The sequence below is a fragment of the Oncorhynchus kisutch genome, linkage group LG13 (assembly GCF_002021735.2).
Source record: "Oncorhynchus kisutch isolate 150728-3 linkage group LG13, Okis_V2, whole genome shotgun sequence".
Taxonomy (NCBI): Eukaryota; Metazoa; Chordata; class Actinopteri; order Salmoniformes; family Salmonidae; genus Oncorhynchus; species Oncorhynchus kisutch.
The window spans coordinates 38,739,244-38,761,680 of NC_034186.2; the positions used below are offsets into that span (position 1 = coordinate 38,739,244).

The 22,437-nt window shown below is 42.2% G+C and overlaps 1 protein-coding gene across 1 annotated transcript; it reads left to right on the forward strand.

Moving 5' to 3' along the window:
- The first annotated feature begins 875 nt into the window (after positions 1–875).
- On the forward strand, positions 876–21,570 carry LOC109902958 (neurturin-like). Its single transcript, XM_031786189.1, has 3 exons — positions 876–2,178; positions 14,402–14,645; positions 18,120–21,570. Exons 2-3 carry the CDS (start codon positions 14,429–14,431, stop codon positions 18,536–18,538), a joined length of 636 nt encoding a protein of 211 aa, XP_031642049.1. The 5' UTR covers positions 876–2,178; positions 14,402–14,428; the 3' UTR covers positions 18,539–21,570.
- Positions 21,571–22,437: the final 867 nt, after the last annotated feature.

Consider the following 22,437-nt stretch of genomic DNA (forward strand, 5'->3'; position numbering starts at 1 on the left):
CACCGACACACACAGACAGACAGACACCGACACAGACAGACACCGACACCGACACAGACAGACAGACACACACAGACAGACAGACAGACAGACAGACAGACAGACACAGAGACAGACACACACAGACACCCACAAACACACAGATAGTGTGAGACACACACACAGACAGACAGACACAGAGACAGACACACACAGACACCCACAAACACACAGATAGTGTGAGACACACACACAGATAGACACAGAGACAGAGACACACACACAGACAGACAGGCAGACAGACACACACACACACAAATAAACACAGACACACACAGACAGACACACACACACAGACAGACACACAAACAAACAGATACAGACACGCACACACACCGACAGACACACACACAGACAGACACAGACAGACAGACACACAGACACAGACACAGATACACACAAACATGCACAAACACACACACAGACACACAGGCAGACACACAGGCAGACACACAGACAGACACACACACAGACAGGCACAGACAGACACACAGACAGACACACACACACAGACACGTACACACACAGACACACACACAGACATACACAGACACAGACACACACACACATCAACTGCAGTCCAGAGATATTCCAAGCCAGAGTCTTTTGATTTGACTCGAGTCTGCCACTGGCCTGAGCTCTGGAGAGGTGGAGCTAGCGTGTGTGAATGTGTGTGGGTGCGCGTGCATGCGCGTTTGTATTTATGTCTGGAATGGGAAGGGAGGAAAGGAGGAGGCTGAGGGGGGGTCAAAATAGTGATGAGGCCATTCAATCCCTCACCCCGCTTGTTGCACTTAGCTCCCCCCTCTGTCCATCCTGCGCTCCCATCCCTCTAAACAGTCTAAAGCTGGGCGCTCTGATGGGAGCAGGCTCGAGCCAAGCAGGAGAGTACTACTACATTACACTGTACATCAACAAAAGAGGATACTTTGAACTTTTCCAGAAGGAACATTGCTTCAGTGTCTGCCTGTTTCTCTCTCTCTCTGTGATTGACATGTAGCAGCTGCCACACTTACAATCAGCGGGGCTCCCACTTAGTCGGGCACTCGGTATCTCTGACACTCGGTATCTCTGAAGTTTCCATCCCTGGAGCACCGAGATTCAACGCTGGAGTTATTCTCTCTCTCTCTGTCTGTGATTGAGGACGGAGCTGGAATTAACTCTCAAGGACCCAAAGGAGGATACACCTTTCATGACGCACATTGATATAATATTTGTTTCAACCTTCATTGATGTTTCATATGAATGGAAAACTTTGGAGGGTTACTGGAAAACCTATACTAACATTAAGAGGTCTGGAAGAGCGTATCATTAATCAATTATGATCCTCTTTTCCCTCACTTTTCTGCAGTGTTGAAGAAATCCGTGGGGCGAACAGCTCAGTCAAGCTCTCTTTTGAACATCTCGTATTGTTCAGAGATTGTTGTGCTATAATCTAAAAATAGGGAAATGGACAGACTGAACTCATCTGGATCTTGGAGTTTTTTAAAAAAGTACTCTCGTGAGATTTGACCATATTTCAGTCCTGCGTAAATAACATGATGCTTATTTAACAACGCACTGCAGGAGATTTCTAGAGAATTGATGTTGTTTTCCACATTTGCTTTTCTTTGAAACACAGTGTTGGTGTATGGGAGCTGTGGACTGATTATTTATTACCATAAGAGGTGCTGGATTTCCAGGGCTGGTTCTCTCTCGGGGAGTCTGTCAGGTCTCCTTCAGCATACCTGACAGTCTGGCTGTGTGTGAAGGGGGAAGAGTCATCTGGAGGAAACAACTCTACACCTCAGGCATTGTGTTTTATACCTTTACAAGACTGTATCTGACCTAACACCTTGGCTTTACTAAGGCACTCTGAGCACCTGGAGGTAAAACTATGGGGATTCTGGGCTTCTTCCTCCACCAGCGGAGCCTCTGGATGTGTGACGACGGTCTTCAGCAGATGCACAGACGCAGCAGCAGCCTGGTAGTCCTGAGGGAAAGCCCCGCTACTCTCTGACTCTGACCACCGAGTTGGACTGCTTGACCACTGGGCTGAAGGGAGAGCTGCTACGACTCTCTCCTCTACTCTGCCTCGCCTGAGCGGAGGTCAAGCGAAGAGTTAGACACGCAGACGAGTCTGGATAAGCCGGGCGAACGGTAAGGACACGCGGTATCCTCTTTTGTCTGATTAAGCTTGGGGCTTAGGTGGGAGGACAGTAATCACTGTTAAGTGCTTAATTTAAACATGAGTGGACCAACAGAAGTAAGGTGCTAAGTGGCCATGTTCAAATCACTGTCCCAGAAGCTATTGTTAGTGCTGCAGTTTCAAAATTGGTTTGGTTCTGTCCTGCTTAGCAGACCTGTACATGTCTGACCAACATCATAGTATCATAAAGTAAATCCCCAAACAACTCTGCTGGCTGTATTTTCTGTCCCAGAAAACAATTGGAAAGGGCAACCCTTATAAAAACTTAATTCAACCTCAGAAAGATACTTTAAGACAACATTGTGAAAGTCAATGTGCAAGGAACTGAAATCTCACTTGTATTAGTAGCCAGCTGCTTAGGGAGAGATTCTGAGGCCGTCTGTGAGGACAACATGGTCAGATCAACAACGATTGACATACGATTGACACACGAGCATAAAGCTGAATGTATTACAATGTCAGGAGTTTCGTGGCACCTTAATTGGAGAGGACGGGCTCGTGTTAATGGCTGGAGTGGAATGGTATCAAATACATCAAACGTGGTTGGTGCCATTCCATTCACTCTGTTTCGGCCATTATTATTAAGCTGCCTCCACTGATTACACATTATGACTGGCATGCGATGTAACGGGGGAGGCATGTGAAGGACTTTTGTTTTTTAGTTCATGTCTGGGTTAGAAGCTATTGAATCTGGTCATATTGGAGTAACCCAATAATAAGTCAATGGGAAATGAGTGCCCCCCCCCCCCCCCCCCCCCCCCCCTGTCTCAAACACATGTTGCAACACTATGTTGAGGGAAGAGGAAGACCTACATTGTGTAGGAAGTGCACCAACATAGCTGAAATCCACCCATGCGAAACCGACAGGGAATAGTCAAGCCCATGCTTACCAGATAACTTAAAGGACATTGCCGACATTACAGTCTACGTATGTTTGTAGCCAGTCAACATCACATCACATCAAGCATCGTTGGTCAGTCATGTTTAGGACCAGTTGTGCTTATAGATGTATTGATTTGTTTGTTAGAGACGGAGCAGATATGAGCCTGTTCACTTGTCTCTCAAATGTATCTTCCAGCTGTGATATAATTTGCAGAAAAAATAAACGCTTTTCCATCTTTTCCACTTCTGTGGCGAAGGCAGAAGCTCCTGCAATAGGTGATGACTCTTTTTGAGATATGACTCTAGTACTAACCATACTTCCAAATACTAACCACACTTCCAAATACTATGTTATTGTATCATATGTTATACAATGCAATATCATCATTTACAAGTCTTCCGCAAAACTAACTAAACAACATACATTAGTAGGTTAAGCTTCCAAACCATGCATCAGGCATATAGGCTATAGTATAGGCCTAGTAGCCTCGATCTACTGCTAAGATAAACAAATCTAAAAACTATTGACGTTGATTCAAGGTCACGGCTTGAGGCGGAGTTTATTTTAATAACAGGCTCCAATTCATAGGCCTTTCTCTTCCGTTTGAGATGAAAATAGTGTGCTGTCTCTTGTGCCTTTCAAGAAGGTATGACTTAATGGTGCCATTCATGTAGGGCACTAAGGGGAATAAAATACCTATAGTGTTTACAGTACAGCCTTTACAGTATGGAAGCGTTGCCTTAATAACAATTATAAAAATACATAGAATTTATAACACGCTTTTCATTAAAAAAACATTTCAAAGTGCTAAAGTAAATGCATTCAAATAAATAAAAACAAAAGATGTAGACAAGAGAATGGCCATAACTAGACAGGGCCACTCGCACAAATAACACAGGTGACTCTACAAGGGACAAGGACAACAAGCAGCACAGGTGAGTCTACAAGGGACAAGGACAACAAGGAACACAGCTATAACTACTAGAAGGCCTTCCTGAAGTTGATGTTTTTTAGGCCATTTTTAAAAAGATCCAAGAGTCGGTGGTGCATTCAGGTGGTCCGGGAGCGCATTCCAGAGGCAGAGCTTGGTCCTGGGGACGTTGATGAGAAGGCTATCGCTCGACTAGAAGTTGTGGGTGGGGTTCTGGGATAGCAGCGGGTCTTTGAGGTAAGGACGGGTGCACTGGAATGTCAGCAAGAGGGTTTTGAATTTGATTCTGAGTGAGACACGGAGCCAGAGCAGAGATCCCAGTATGGTGGTTATGTGTTCAGGCTTACTCACGCTCATCGGGATCCTGGCAGCATTGTTTTTAATGTACTGGAGAGTCTAGAGCTTCCTGCCAGGGATCCTGAATAGAGTGCTTTGCAATAGTCCAGTCTTGAGGAGCCAAATGCACGGTTGAGCTTATCTACATCAGACTGAGTAAGAGTGGGACGAGTTTGGCAATGTTTTTGATGCGACAGAATTATGCTTTGCACAGCTGTTTGAAGTGATCATCGAAGGTCACAGAGGAGTTAACACTCAGATTGGAGATTGAAGATGAGAGAGGGATGTTCTGGCCTGCAATGGTGAGGTGGGTTATGGGCGAGTGCTGGACCTGGAGAGGGGTGCCAACTAGAGGTGTTCACGGATCCACCTGTACCCTATAATTGGCCAGAACTTCCGGGTCCAGGTTGGGCTTCTGTAGAAGGGGGCTGATGACCGCTGTCTTGAGTGCAGGTGGAGATGGTATTTCCTCAACACCAGGGAGGAATGAATGAAATACCTCCCTGAGTGACTTCTAGGAAGCAGGAGAGAAGCTGAGGTTGCATTGGTAGAGGGTCGAGGGTGGGAGGAGACAGAGTAGTAGAGTTTGAGATGAGAAATTGAACTAACCAAGCGATTCAGAACCCTGGCCCTTATGGTAGATTGAACAGTTTATTGATCAGTTTTTCGAGACAGATTGAACATTGAGATAACAACATGTCCTTGAATCCCCCCCTTCACTCTCAACCTGAATTCCATCTTGAATGGTCACCTTCTCTGAAATGTAATATGCGTCTGAAGACATTTCAGATGGAGATATTAATTGGTTTATTGCATTGGTGCAGATTAGGATGTGCATTGGTGTATCAATACAGTACAGATTGTTCAGTTTGGATTGTTTAAATATTGCTTCAGTAGTAAGATAAAATATGATTAGAGAGCTCAGTAGACAGTTGCTGTTGCTTCAGCTGAGTGGGAGATATATTTACAGTATTAGAAAATACAATAGTTTAAATAAATATTGCCAGTGTATATTCTACACACTTTACACATCTATCACTAAAAGGAAAATAAAGAATATTAATATAGTCTAACAATACTTGAGATGGCAATGGGGTTTGACTTAGTTTGACTTGAGCAAATTGGCCATGCTTCGTGTGTTTACAACTTGCCTGCTAGTGCTTTGCTGAAAGGAAAAACCAAATGGCAAGGCGTTAAAACACAATAAACTACATCATAACACAACAATACTGTGAGAATGGCAATTCCCTCAGCCTATCTGCTAGTCAGAGAAACAAAACTTTTACTGAGTGCTTAAGGAAAATGTCTGAATGTGTTACGACAGCGCAGCCACACCTACAACGTGAATGGAATTGAGAGAAAAAAAGATGTCAAAAAATGTAATATATAGTTGGCATCAGTCCTGAGGCCATGTATTGTGTAAAGGGGGAAATGAGCGATATTTACTGCCCATATCCACTGATCTTTCACCTCCACTTGGGAGACTGCATCTGAAAAGGATTACTTTGTTAGAAGCCAAACTTTTCGTCATTTGTATTTGTATTAGTCCCGCTTGAACTCTCCAAGAGATTCAGAACCCTGGGCCAGCATGTAGGGTAGCCCAGAGGAGTGAGTGTTTGAGTGAGTCAGGAGTACGCCCTCTGCAACCCATGACGGGGCGTAGGCCGCGGAATGAATACACCCCTGATCCCCTCACACACAGTTCACTTTCATAGCAGCCACTTACAGCATCATCACTTTGCTTGTTGTATAATTCCTTCTCACATCTATGTGCTCTCCTCCTCTCACCTTTTCCCTTCCCTTGTGAACTTCAGTGAACAACACAACAACAGTCTGTCACCAGGCGCAAAAATCTCTCCAAGCCAAATCTTCATACCATAACCGCAAACCGCTACACAGTCTACATCATTGTCACCATATTAACTTTATAGTCAACAAACTAGAACTAACATGTTAGTAAATCCAAAATCCAATCCATGTGTCCAATCACGCAGTACAATGTAAAGTAAGCAGTTTAGCAGTTACACCAGCGGGCCCGGGTTCCAATAAATGAATAAAACCGAAAGCTTATCTTGACTTGGAAGAGTTTCTGTGTTGGATAGCCTTAGCCAGCTTGCTAAAATAAATAACATTCCTCTCTGAGTCAGCTTGTTGAGTAGGCTAAATCAGCTGCATTAGCTAAGTAAGTGAAAGGTAAACTGAGAAGAAACAAAATACAACAAAATATAGCTAGCTCTCTCTCTCTCTCCTCTTCAATTTTAAAACTGTTCAATTATTGTCTCTCTCTCATTGAGTCAACTACTCACCACATTTTATACACTGCAGTGCTAGCTTGCTGTTGCATATGCTTTCAGTACTATATTAATTATCTGATCCTTTGATTGGATGGACAACATGTCAGTTCATACTTCAAGAGCTCTGATAGGTTGGAGGACGTCCTCCAGAAGTCGTCATAATTACTGTGTAAATCTATAGAAGGGGGTGAGAACCATGAGCCTCCTAGGTTTTGCATTGAAGTCAATGTACCCAGAGGAGGATGGAAAATTGCTGTCATCCGGCTACACAATGGTGCTACCCTTAGGGGTAGGCTTCTGTCGACCTTCATTGCAAAACATTGTGTTTTAATCAGTTATTTGGTGACCTGTGAATATATTTAGTATCGTTTTATTTATTTTTCTGAAATTCTGGTCCTACCCTTCCTCCTCTGAGGAGCCTCCACATTGTGAACTAAACCAACCAGAGGTTCCTTTATTTAGCTGGTGTCCTTCACATAACCCAAGTTGACCTCTGGGATGAGGGACACCACCCTGGGGAGTCTACTGATATTTCCCCTGATCTGCACCACACATAATGGGAACTGTGGTCAGTGCCCTCCATCTAGTCCTCTTTCGACATGCCTCAAAGCTGCCCCCTTTAATACTGACAAAGTACCTTTAACCCTCTCTGTTCTCTGGCAGAAGCACCAATGTGTAGATATAATGCAGTGACTGAATTGCATTAATAGTATCTTACATAATGGAAACCAATTATCCTTACCCTTGTCAGAGAGAGGATTTGGGCTTTTCGAGATTGTTGTGTGTGTGTGTGTGTCTCATCCTGAGTCTGACCATCCCAATGGAGGACCATACTATAGTTACTGACTCCTTCAGCATGTGTAGTGGAGTGCTCTCTGAATCCTGCATATGAGGCTCATGGTGGTGGTAAACAGATTACCCCTCACGGCCATCCCCACACCTCCAGGCGGTGACTCCCTTCAGCCAGGCTGGGTAAATCGCGGCCCACGTGATGGAGATAAACTGGGAGGCATTAGCAGCGCTAATCCACGCCTGATCTTAGGAGCCATGCTGCTCTCTATAGTCCTCCCTGGCTGCTGCCCTGCCGTTTGGCCTTGAAGACATCTGACCGTACAATAACGTAGACCATTAGGAATTCAGCCCAAGCCTTCTCCTCTGCTTGGGAAGAGAAAATGTAGGTACTGTATCGCTTTTCTTTGCTCCTGCTGTGATGTTCTCGGTGTAGTGGGTCGAGTTTGAGTCTTTTTGGCTTGCGTTTTGGTGCCTTTCTCAGGACGGTTGGTTACGGAGGTACCTTTGAGCTAAGTGATTGTGCTTCTGTAGAGGCTTGCAGCCATTGACATTGCTGTAAAACCTGAACATTGTGTGTCAAGTAATGGACTACACCTGAGGGCCCTTTATATAGCACATGCCTTCACCTCCTCCAAACACTTAACCCTTAAATGACCAAAGCTTGTGGACCTCACTGTGGATGTACATTTGATTCTCTTGTAGCACTTGGAATGTTCCTACTTTTTATACATTTCCTTATAATACTGCAATTGATCCATATGGCATAGAGTCTAGTAGTAAACCCAAACAGCGCTCACATTCACAGTGATCCAACTCAACAGAATTAATCCTGATTTGTAAAGTGCTAAACAGCAGATTGTGTTTTTATCTCTACCAAGAGCATGGCACGTGCTCATCAATGTCCTAGAATTTAAAAATATAAGGTCATCTTTCTGAATATAAATTCTGAATAGTTTTTTGTTTTGTTTTTGTGAGAGATCATTGTAGAGTTGAGTTGATGATGTAAGGTTGCATGTATGGACAACTCCCATTCGTGATTTACTTCCCTCTTGCACTTGTTTATTGGTTACTGAAAGACCCCACTTTATCACGTCTCCATGTATTTTTACTCAAGTGATTACAGAACGTAAACACAAAACAAGACAGACAGATGGGCTGAATTCGTCTCTCTATTGTTGTTGAGGCCTGAAAACGCCTACAGAGGAAGAGTGGCCTTGGAACTACATTGTGGATCTTTACCAAAAGTGAAGGACCTACTTGACAATAGGAGTAAGAAGAATTTGGTTTATTTGAGTTTGTTTAGAGTTATTCTATAAATACTCATAAAGTGAATTGATTTAATTTCCTTTGAGTTTGGAATAGATATGTATAAAACCTGACATCTCAATTTACAGCTTCTTTCCCAAAATGTCCTGTGTGAATTGAATTGTCTTCTTATGAAGGGAGAGGGTGTACTGTTCTTGGATAAGTGGTCTATGAATTATGATCCTAGTTGTTTTCCAAAAGATATACAAATGGGCATCATGAGAAAATAATACATTTTCTTTTCGGCTTGTTGATGAAAAATGCATGGTAAGAGACTGAAGATAAACAAAAATCCATGCACACATACTGTATAACCCCCCCCCCACCCCCCCACACACACACACACAGCTGAAGTTTATGCACAATTTGCAGATATAAGAAGTTATTTACATGACAAAGACATCCAACCTTTAAAAAGTCATCTTTCACAGAGGCTGGCACCCTCCTCTGTAATGAATGCAAACGTCTGAGAATATTACTCGAGGAAATTCTCTACTCGGGCTAATCTCCATTGAAGAGCGAATGAGGGATTAAAACATAGTCCTGTGGAGTCAGGAGATAGAGACAGAACAGAGAAGACACAAAAGAAGCCCCATGCTGGATCTGATAGAGCATTGGAGGTCAAGAAAGACATTAGAAAAAAATAGACTCTGAGGGCCAAGATGACTTCACACTTTGCAAAGCACAATGGGGAGCCAGTTTGCTACAGCAGGAAAATAATATTTTTTATTTTATCAGGTAATTTACATAAATGACCTGGGGAATAGTTACAGTGGAGATGAATGAGCCAATTAGAAGCTGGGGATGATTAGGTGGAAATGATGCTATGAGGGCCAGATTGGGAATTTAGCCAGGACACCGGGGTTAACACCCCTACTCTTACAATAAGTGCCATGGGATCTTTAGTGACCATAGAGAGTCAGGAACCCCATTTAAAGTCCCATCCAAACGACAGCACCCTACACAGGACAATGTCCCCAATCCCTGCCCTGGGGCATTGGGATATTTGTTTTAGACCGGAGGAAAGAGCACCCCCTACAGACTTCTTCCAATACCACTTCCAGCAGCATCTGGTCTCCCATCCAGAGACCAACCAGGAACAACCTTGCTTAGCTTCAGATGCAAGCCAGCAGTGGTATGCAGCAACAGGAAATGTGAATTATTATATGGATTATAATTAACAGGCAATTTTTTTAGGGGTTGATATATTTTTAAGGGAAAATCAAGTCTGAAAATGTGGAAATTACCAACTTCAGAAGCCTTTTTAAACATCAAATACACTACAAGTTTTACATTTCCAGCATTGCAGGTAAGTTCTCCTGCAAAAGGGTGATCAAATTAAGATCATACATCTGTACACCACTTAAACTGCAAAAAATCTGATATGATTTAGTGTCTGGATCACTGGTGTTTATTCGTGGATGCCAAGAGAAGCCAGGTTACCCCCAAAAAATTACCAAGAAAAGAGAAAATATTATTTAGTCTCTCTGTGTTTCATTCTCCTTCAATTCGCAAGAGGTTGAATGTATCTCACTGGAGATAGCATCCAAGCGAGTGAACGAGCACCCCCCTGTCTCTGTATGTGTAGGCAATCGATATGATGCTGTCTGGTCAAAAAGCTTATGATATTGTTGCCGCCGGTAGCATTGAATGCAAGGGAAGCCAGTGAGCATTTGGCCTCCCTTGATAAAAAAAAGTATAACATAATAGCCTATCAGCGTTGCGCTAAAATGGGTGAGCTCAACTGTGAAAGGTACTGGTGAAGAAAAAAATGTGTCATTGGCTTCCCTCCAATCACATCCCATGAAGTGCAATACGTCATTGACAGAAACAACTTGATTGTTGCATCTCGTTGTTTTCTGGTGGATAGCTAGCTAGCTAAAATGGTCTCTTTTCTAAATTAGCTATGGATGGAGATAGGGATTTGGACTTGTAGTTTTACTTAATTTTCTGTACTGGCCAATGCTTACAAGGGCGATTCTGGATCCAACCATAAATACAGACATTGTGCCCCTGGCCTGCGAGGATGGAAGTTCAATATGTAGCTAGTTGTAGAAGGCTAATGTTGAAGAAGGCTAGCTAACATTGCACATGAAAGGAAGTCAGGCTAGCAGGCAAGTATTTTAGCCAGGTAGTCTAGGACAACAAAACATAAAAGTGTGTACTGTATGACAGAGTCATAGACCGGTTCGTCAACATGAAAGAGAGGAGGATGGCATTGGCGTTTCTTTACAAGTAGGGTAAGTCAACATGTTCTTTCTAATTACACACACACACACACACAGAGAGAGAGAGAAATCAGAACCATGGACAGCCACATCATATTTAGCTTACATTGATTGGACTAAATTGTTGTTTTGTATAGTAGTCCGAAAATGTCGGAAACATGAACTTCCTTGACCATGCTGTTTGTTACATGCAAAATACTCTGTGGACTTCATCAGAGAGATGTTGTCCTCCGGTTTTGTGATGAAACAAAGGTGTGGTTGAATTTATTCTGCCACTGTGTCTTCTTATTGTTTTAGCCTTAGGCCTAGATATGACGGTGGCAAGGCAGAAGAACTAGCAGGTTATAGAGAAAGCAACACAATTATCACATAGGTGGTAAAATATATTTTTTTCCTGGCTTGGTTTTCCCACTGAATTTACCCACGCATCACTACTGGTCTGGATTAAGACCCTTTCTCCCATTGAGGCCTGTAAGTCAACCACAATATGGAGGTAATGCTTCTGTTATACAGAGATCCCAGAGGAAACATTTAGCTTTACCACACCTTTTACTGTGTCTCAGTGCTGTACAGAGACACACAAGCAAATGAGCAACTCGAAAAGGAATCTGTAGCTACAATTTCATGTAATTAGAAATGAATGCCACGCAATTCATTTGCAATTCATTTGGTGTTAAACCTCAAAGCATGTTTCTGCTGGAAATTGACATGCCTTCCGCTCAAATGGGTATACTATTCAGGGAGGTAATACAGAGTCGTTAAGGCCATTTGTATTTTGAATTAGCATAGTAAGGGCCTACAATATAGTAGTGTGGTATGGATGAAAATGAATAAGAACCATTTGTGTTGTTTGAATGCCTTTTGTGTATGTGTTGTTTGAATGTTTTTCACTGAGTACCAAACTGGCAATACAGTGCCGTACATATAGTGAGTAATCCTTTATCGCGTGCTTTGCAAAGGCGACTGCAGACTAGATTCTGTTTGCTCCTAGCAGAACTCGGCTAGGCGTAAGCAAATGACTGTGCTCGCATACATTTTCTGGTGTGCGCACGAACCAAAACGAAAGAATAACGCACAGAATGTCGTCACAATATATGTGCGAAACGGCGCCACAGGTTTCAACTGGATAGTATGCGACGGCCTTTAATCCTGAGGAGACAATGGGGCACATTTATGGGACTGGTAGTACCTGACTCAAACAACAAAAATACTCCACAACAGGAGGCTTCTGTTGACAAGGCAGTAAACCATTAGTGACGTTTCAAAGACATTCGCTGGTCCCAGTGGGTAGTGTCTCTGACTAAAAGGCAAATAACCAGTGCGTATTGACAGGAGGCCTGCATTCTTTTCATTTCTCCAAGCACGTTTTCACTCCTAGCGTGCCACACTACAGAGAAGACCAGAAAGACAGACCCTGACGAAGCCCCTACAGAGGCCAAAGCACTCACCCCCAGTCTTGCAAAACACTTTGACAGAGCTGGTCTGGATATGTCCTCAGCCACTGTCAGTTCACCATTTCCTGATCTGGAGAAATGTTTTGCACCCCGCCATGTCTCACATGTATTTGCATGGAAGAACATTTACACACACAGGCGCTCGAGCCCACAAACAACCACACACACACACACACACACACACCTTGTAGGGACACACAATTCAGTCCCATTCAAAATCCTATTTTCCCTAACCCCTACCCTAACCCTAACCTTAACCCAAGAACCTAAACCTAACCCTAGCTCCTAACCTTAACCCTAAAATTAACTCTAGCTCCTAAACCTAAACCTAATTCTAACCTTAACCCCCCTAGAAATATAATTTGACCTTGTGGGGACAAGGGGCTTTGAAGTCTGGAACCTTACTGGAAGAGGATTTTAACCTATTTAGGAACCAGGGCTTATCACTCCTTTTGTCTACACTGACAATTAGTGTAAAGATTCCAGTTATGAAAATGACTGCTAAGATTGACATGTGATGGTATTGATTAGCAGTAAGCTTCTAGAACATTAGCCATAATATTTTTTTGCACAACAACAGAAAGAACTCGAAAACCCTCCTGCTGTGAACAGTAGGGTCGAAGGGTTTGCAAATGCTTTCTGTAGTTGTGCAAAAATATATTATGGCGAATGTTCTAAAGCCGAAGGGGTTATAATTCAACGCAGACCAATCACAGTATGGAAGCATGCAACACAACACCAAACACTTAAAAGAGCTTTCAGGATAGTTACCGCAGAACATCATTTATGGTTGTGAGACAAGAATTGCTTACACACAGAGGCATCGTTGAGAGATACCACAACAATGGGAGCCTAAATCAAAATGTGAAGCCAATAAAACACTCTTGAGAGATAAATAATGAAAACAAAATCTCTTGCTGCATAGTTCAGTTTAAAACATTTCTACGCAGCCAAGCCCTCAAGCAAAGCCAAATAGAAGATTGTGGAAATTCATTATCGCTCAGATCTTTCAAGGAACAATTGTGCAATTTTCTTCTTTGGCCGGGGTTTCAAGGTTACATATTTACGTGTTTCTTGTGACGGCGAGAAGTATCTTCTGTAAACTAATGCAAGGCTGGCTTACATGACAACGACTGTACATTCAAACACAGACATACCCGACATGTCTCTGTCCTGCGAAATGGAGACGACAACCGGAACAAGATAAATCTTGCTGTGGAATGAGAGATTTCTGGAGGCTACTATGGTAATAGACTTTTCATCTGGGACTTGACATGATGCCAAAGGAGTATCCGATCCATGCTCACAATATAGTATCCCATCCATGCTCACAATATAGTATCCCATCCATGCTCACAATATAGTATCCCATCCATGCTCACAATATAGTATCCCATCCATGCTCACAATATAGTATCCCATCCATGCTCACAATATAGTATCCCATCCATGCTCACAATAGACTCACAATAGTATCCCATTGGTCAGCTTGTGTAACCTCCCTCACAGAGCTGTATGCTGACTGCAATTCCCTGTTCACTTTTGATTGGCTGAAAGGTACAAACAAAAAATAAAGGTGATCGGGGACCTCTTGCATGGGTTGCCGGGATTGAAATACCTATTTTTATCTGGGCTAAACCACACTTAGAAAACCACACTTAACAATCCACACCTGTAAAAGAGCCACTGCAGAATGGCCTCAGCAGAGGGACAACACATTTTGTTGAAGGCAAAAATACTTCAGATGACATCTTGAGAATAAGATCTGTTGAAATGAAGACCACTAATAATGAGAGGCTCGTTCCACTGTTTATGGTAGTGGGACTGTGAAACATACTGTAATATGTTATCAATTGCATGAAGTTCAACACCGAACATCATTTTATGATGTCCGGTGTTGCATTGAAAACAGTCCTCTTAACTTCTTTCCTTGTGGTTCCTTGTCTTTCAGAGTGTCAATGCTCCTACTTATTCTAAGATGAAGTTATGGAAGTGCGCCGCCATCGCCTTGACTCTCTGTGGAGCAGCACTGTCCCTCTTCCTCACTCGAATCATGGTTCCCACGCCGCCGCATCACATCCCCTCCTGGTACACGTCTTCGTCGCGGACGTCCTTGTCCTCCAACTCCTCCCTGATCGGCGGCCGTCATCGCAAAGCGCGGTCGGTGGAAGGCGTTGGCAACATTTTGACAGAATGTAAGCAAAATCGTTATTTTCAGTCACCAACTACTTTGGTCCAGATGTTCTGATTGGTTTGGATATTCTCATTGACCCTTGCTAAAGCTCTGATGTCATTGGTCTGTGAAGAAAATGTCGGGGTGGAGACCAGTCAAGAGAATGTATGCTTTGTCACCCATGTGTTGGTGTCAACAGTAAATTGGATAATTCTCAGCCAATCTGAGGGTCACCATTAGTGTCCCTTTACAGACAAAGCCACGGTACATCTACTGACAGAGCATGACAGCATAGCTGCCAACCGCAGCTTACAGACAGACAGGGTAATCAAATCAAATGTGATGTCCAGAGAGCAGATAACTCCATTAAGGTCTGGAGCGTCATCTCAAAATCCCAGAAGCATTTGCACTTTGAGGGTGATAAAACACCTGTAACGTCCTGATATGGTTTTAGAGGGGATGCAGTATTCATGAGAAAATGTGACATAAAAGATTCAGCGATGTAAAATGTCAGGGATGGTCCCGGGGTATGTCCGTTGGGATGGGGATAAGAAGAGTTTCAGATAGTCCCACTAAGTGAGTTAGTGGAGGCTAGAGAGCTAACATCCCTGGCCATGTGGTTGAAGAGCCTGGTGTAAAGACAAAATGTACACACTGTCCCTTTGGCTTTGGGCTGTACATTACTGTGGCTTCTCGTTATCACTCATCCGCTGACGTCAAACTATTTTCAAACTAATAGAAAGTTGGCTGCGAAACTGAGCGTGACTGATTTGGAATTTCTCTAAAAGTCCTTTTTACCAGACCGAAACTTTCTATCCAGTGTCCTTTTTCTGGCCTGGACTCAGAGTGTGACTCTCAGACCATTATTCAGATTATCCAGTAGAGATTTTCAAGGCCAGGTCAAGTGTAAAATCAGCTAGCCTAATCACCTAATCTGTGATGCTACTGCCAGGGCAGGGGGAGATCTTCACACGAAACAAATGACCGAATTTCCAACCCTTTACTTTGGGAAGGCCTTTTTCTATTTCATTTGTGAATGCAGAGAACGGCGAAGTGTTATTGCTTCAAGAGCACCATTGATTACAGAGTGTCAGTCAGTGAGCCAGGCTAATACAGGGCTATTACTGTCCATGTCTTTCAAGTGTCTGAGTTTATAGGGTTTAGGATTTAACATGCCCCCTGGCGCTGCAAAAGACCCTGAGCCTTTTAAGTAAATGTTGTGTCCTGGAGAGGATAGAATGAACAGTTAATTACAGCTCTATCTAACTGGAGAACAGTACGGTGACCCTAAGGGGCAAAGTAGAACAGCATCGTCAGACAGAAAAGCATTGTTTTCCATGATATCTAAACCTCTTGTGAAGGAAATACCTGAAAGTATCTTTAAAGGGGTAATCTGTGATTACTAAGTACATTTTTGGACTTTTAAATGAATGGTATATATGCCCATGGATTCTTAAAGAATATAACTTGGAAATGCCTCATGACCTTAGTTCAACTAGCCAGCAGCATACCACCCTGCATCCCACTACTGGCGTGCTTCTGAAGCTAAGCAGTGTCACTCCTGGATGGGAGATCAGACGCTGCTGGAAGTGGTGTTGAAGGGCCGGTAGGAGGCACCCTTTCCTCAGGTCTAAAATAAAATGTCCTAAGGCAGTGATTGGGGACATTGCCCTGTGTAGGGTGCTGTTTTTCAGATGGGATGTTAAACAGGTGTCCTGACTCTCTGTGGTCTCTGAAGATCCTGTGGCACTTATTGTAAGAGTAGGGGTGTTAACTCTGGGGTCCTGGCTAAATACCCAATCTGTGTCTCATACCATCATGGCCACCTAATCGTCCCCAGCTTCCAATTGGCACATTAATCTCCCCTGTAACTATTCCGCAGGTTGTTGCTGTAAATGCCAATGTGTTCTCAGTCAACTTACCTGGTTAAATAAAAACTGTTGAACCCAATATAAGCCTATTTTTCTCCATTGTTTGTAAACTTTGTCATTGTAAAGAAATACTGTACGGCTGCAAAACATCTTGATCTCATGGTCAGTCCTTGCATCCATATCTCTGTCTATGAATTGGAGAGTGGTTACATTTCTCCTGCCCCGTCCCTCAGCTCTTTACCAAAACAGAGGCAGGTGACGCTTTGTTATTGTTTGAACTGCAGATCGCCCCTTTTAATTGATATGCATATGTTTTGGTATTTGGTAATCCCTCTGGCATGAGGTTCTGGATCAGGTGTCCAAATGCACTGGATACGTTTCAATGCGCAACGTACATCTCACTCCACTCCTACACATCTGGGGAACAAGTTTCATTGACTCCTAATGTGTTAAATGTGCTTATATTTAACATGTGTAAACTTGGCAAATATAGTTCAACAAAGACTCAACCACCGGTGTTCCAGCCAAATTGCCATGGTCTGAAAGGGGATATTCCATTTCTATGGACTCTGCAGAAAATATGACTTTCTCCATCAAGTATATAGCTAGCAGCTGGACTGGAGCTCAATATTTGCACAACTGACAACGTTTTAACTTTGGAAAAGGCTCATGTCACTCCCAATGTATGTGTGCATGTACAGCATGAGAGATACTATGTCCTTGGACTATCAGTTTTTGTAAGAAAAAAATCACTTAGTTAGACACACCTGTCATTGATGATAGATAAGAGACTGATTTTAAAGAACTTGTGGTTCACCAAGCCAACGATCTGTGCAAGTGGAAAGGATGAACATGTTTCAGTCGTTTGCAATTCATCTCTACAAACTGAGGGAAGTCTAAAGCTAGCATTACACAGGTACTGTTACTGCCAAAATAAAGGAAACATGAGTAAATGAGGGATACAAAGTGCTGTATATTGAAAGCAGGTGCTTCCACACAGTTGTGGGTCCTGAGTTAATTAAGCAATTTAAACATCCCATCATGCTTAGGGTCATGTATAAAAATGCCCAGTTGCTCATTATTTTGGCTACCACGGATAAAATAAAATATCTCAGTGACTTTGACCTCAACCCAATGGAACACTTATGGGAGATTCTGGAGCAGAGGCTGAGACAGCATTTTCCACCACCATCAACAAAACACCAAATTATGGAATATATTGTGTAAGAATGGTGACGCATCCCTCCAATAGAGTTCCAGTCACTTGTAGAATCTATGCCAAGGCACATTGAAGCTGTTCTGGTGCTTCCTGCGGCTCGTGTCAAACGCCTTATTAAGACACTATGTTGGTGTTTCCTTTATTTTGGAAGTTACTTGCATATTCCAGTACATTTCACAGGTACAGGTGATGCAGCTGTTTTCAAAGCCACATTACTAGTACTTGAAAACCTGTACCAACAACCGTATGGATCTTTTAATTCTCGATTTTCCAAACTGACAATGGTTGAGGCTGGGGTCTCACAGACATTCTCAGGCCATGCTGTATATTCAACAGATTGATTGGACGTTTATAATGGTTGCATCTTCCTCTAGCCTAACACCATCTCTTCTTCTCTTCTCTGCAGTCATGCACATGTTCCAGAGCTTCACAGAGGGGGAGCTGAAGCAGATGATTGGGACTCTGGTGGAGAAGAAGGCACGGCAGGAGGCCAGGCAGGAGGCCAGGCAGAGCAAAAGGACTAAACGGGCTAAGAAAGCATCAAAGCCATGTTCCCTGCGGGAGGTGGAAGTGACTGTCAGTGAGCTGGGTCTGGGCTACCACAGTGATGAAACGCTGCTCTTCAGGTACTGCAGCGGGAACTGTAAAGCTAGCCGACGCAACTACGACGTCATACTGAAGAAATGGACGAGGAAAGGCATCTCGAAGAGGGAGAGGAGCCCGTGCTGCCGGCCCAAGGAGTACGATGACATTTCATTCCTGGACAACAATAACAGATACAAGACGCTCCATAACTTTTCTGCTCTGGCCTGTGGCTGTGTATAACGCCTCTATAGCCATTTTGATTTCCCAGATACTGTGTCGAACATGGGAAACGCAACAACTATTGCTACAAAATCAAAAACAGGAGTACACAAGAATGGATCCCTACAGTACAATGCCAGGGAATACGGACATTTAAACTACTACTATTTAAGACGGTTCATTTTGTGTTTGTTTTTAAAAGACATCAGCAAACGTCTGTTTTGCTTTCCTTGCCTTTCATGGGATACTTCTCTGTCGGTTGTGAGGGTAATATATTATATGACCTATGTGTCATCATGGGGCAATAACAGTTACTGCAATGATTTGCTGCTTGATTGTGGACTATGGAGCAATGGTTCCATTACCTACATGTATACAAAATACCAGCTGAGGTATAACTAGTGCATGCTCTATTGCCAGTCTAGTCTGATACCACACTTGTACATTTTTTTTCAGAAACGAGTTTGTAGGAGTGTGTTCATGGAAAATACTAGAATAAGCTAGCGAATGCAATATGAAGCTTCCACAGTAGGCTTCCCCACAACGTTTTGATCTGCACCATTAATAAGGCATGAGATATCACTAAGGCAAGTCCAATGGAGCAGCAACAACAGTACAGGAGACTAGGAAAGACGAGAGGGCCTGGAGAAACATGGCTTCGCACAATATATTGTGTGTCATTCCTTCATATCACCGGTAATGAACTAAATAATGAAATCTCCAGCCTTTATCAGTAACCATGAAAATCTACCTCATTTATGTCGAACAATAATGGAAAACACCCAGTATAAAAGAACCATTAAATGTTCTCCTACTGCTTCCTCTGTATTCATCGCTAGAAACCGACTGAAATAAGATATTTTAGTAGTAAATACACTAATGACTTGTATTGGCATAAGAAGTTGCAGGGTAGAAAAACAACCACAGCCATATGCTTGTTGCATGCATTCTAAATGGAGCCTGTATGTGTGATTTAATCTTAATGACAGCAGCTTGTAAATCAAATGGAATGGCTATGGCTGTATAAGCCCTTTCCCGGAAAACAGAAATCCAACAGAAAAACAACATGCTATCAGAAATCCTTATCCTTCTGCAGCAAGATCACTATAAAGTCATCAAATACAACCTAGATGGTAGAGTAATGCAGTCTTGTTTGATCATCTAGGCAGAGTGGTGCATTAACTGGGTGACTGCTGCATCGTAAACGTGACTTCGAGAGGGATTGTGCTTCAGTCTTACCCTGAATTAGCCTCCACAAATCCATACCATTTGTCCAAATCCCATAATAGACTACCCTAATCCACTTACCTCCTTTTTAACTGACTTGGCCAAAAGCACTGAGCACAAAATAGAGAAATGCAAGCCACTCTGCAGCGCTAACAGCTATTTTTAGTCACTACATGATTAGGGAACACTGGAGACATTTTGAACTAACCACACATGTGATGTTACCATAACAGGTTTGATAGCCTAATACGTGTTTCGTTAAACAGTCATTTTGAAAACAAAATAGAAATCATTCTCTTAGATTAATTGTGGCCAAATATACTTAGAATAAATAACCTTATCGTAAAACACCTTGAACAGGTTCAAGAGCAAGACAAAAAAACTAAAATGACATGAGTTCAGAAACAATCTTTCATACTCGGAAACTGTAAACAAATCATTTTAGACTGAGAGCTGCATCGAAATGGTAACTTCATCCCAATTAGATATTTCACCTGAGCATCTATAGTATAGTGAGAGGTAGAGTAAGGTTTAAGTCTGAAACCAGTGGAGATACCTCTTAAGTTAAAACCAATCATATAGTTAGAGCAGAAAGTTAATTAAAGGCCCATGCTGGCGTTAAGCTAAGAAAACAGGCCTCTCCAGCCCAGGACCATAATACTCTCAAGTCTAAATGTGCTTAAAAACCAAAGTATTCCTCCCTTTCTGAATCAGTACACAGACACTTGCTGTCCAGATTAGCTGTAGACTGCCCCTTGCATGTAGAGAAATTAGTATATCTCTGGCATGTTACAATGGTCCACATTGTTGAGGACGTCTCAATCAAATAATTAAAGGGATAGGTCACCCAAATTACAAAAGGACACGCTGGTTTCCTTAACCTGTAACCAGTGTGTGGACAAGGTACATATGACAGCACGGCAATCCATGCTTTGTTTCCTAATGTTTCCTAATGCAAATGGCACAAATCCCATTCAAGTCATGGGACAAATATTAGCATTTTCCGGGTATCATGTTCAAATCATCTAAGTGGCTTTGTTGAGCTTCACAGTCAATTTCAGATACTTTCGAATTATTTGGACATAATGCGCAAAAACGGCTTACATCGGTCCCATGACTTGAATGGGATTTGTGCCACAAATGCTAAAACATTTGGAAACAGGGCCAGGGAAACTAAACCAAAGCTTGGATTGCTGTCATACCTTGTCCATAGACTGCTTACAGGTTAAGGAAACCAATGTTTAATTTTGTAATTTGGGTGAACTATCCCTTTAAGTATTTTTTGAAGGACAAAAATGATATGTAATTTATTTTTGCCTTTTCAAATGGATGACAATTTAAGAGAAAAGAGCAGCTAGAAAAACAAATTGCTGTCTTAATGTTGATGATATATACTATATGTATTTGTCGTTATATATTTTCATAACCCTTATATTTGCCATCACGAATTACTAAGTCTATTCAGCACTATTAATACATTATATCTATGGGTTGAAATTCCCTCAGGTTTCCTTAGTTTCCTCTCGTTACCTCCCTTGAACTCCCTCTCAAAATGGGAGGGAAACGTTTGGGAAATGACAAACAACACCCTTCAGCTCTGGCATTGTTGGACTACGTTGACCAACTGCAGTAAAGTTGATGCAATGCATCTGTATTATAGATCATGTATATTTATTGGAGAGTAAGTTATGGTTTATTTATTTAGATAGCATCATCGAAAAAGAGGAATATGTTTATTTATTGAACTATTGGTGCCAAAGTGGACTTTACATGTATGATATTCTACATATTATGACCGTTGAATAAACTTAATCGGGTTCAAAATATAACATTGTATGTTGTTCTTTTACAAAGTCTCACTGAACGATCTGAGTGTATCTATTATTGGGTCAGTTACAACAACTCATGGTTCTAAATCCCGCATAATGGTACACATATGCCAGAAGAAGCTGCTTTTCAGATTCTCCATTGGCAATGTGGTGTAGGATATTGCATAACTGTTGCTAATGAATGAGCATCGTGACTCATTGAATCTACTTGTCTGCATTTCAAGTAAAAATATACTAAATTATATTTGTAGTAAATGAAAGCTACAGCCCATGCATCAGACTATGCGGTAGGCAGGGTGGTGGTTTGGAGGCCTCTCCCCTCTCATATGTATTTTTTTAATGGGTTTTACAGTAAAGACATGCAATTTAACTTGTAAAAGTGTATTACCTTTTAATGTGCCATGAACCCAACCAGTCATGATGTTTTCATCTGATTGTCAAACAAATCACTTACAGCATAGGTGACCATTTTCATACTAAATAATTCCAGCATCCGAACAGTGAACTGTGCACCCGCCAACTTTCCTTCAATTCACAAGTAGCTGAAACTACCTCACTGGAGAAAGCATCTGAGTGAGCGAAACAGCAACCTTCTGTCTTACTATATGTGGCCCATGTATCTGGTGGTGTCTGGCCAAAAAAAGAGTATGATATGGCATACTCTTTTTGGCCAGTCAGCATCACATACAGTACATGGGCTACACTTCCAGGGCCTTCCATAAGTAGTCACACCCCTTTACTTTTTTCCACATTTTATTGTGTCACAGTCTGAATTTAAAATTCATTAGATGTCGCTTTTTTTGGCCACTGGCCTATAATATCAAAGTGGAATTATGTTTTTTAAAATATTTTTTATAAATAAAT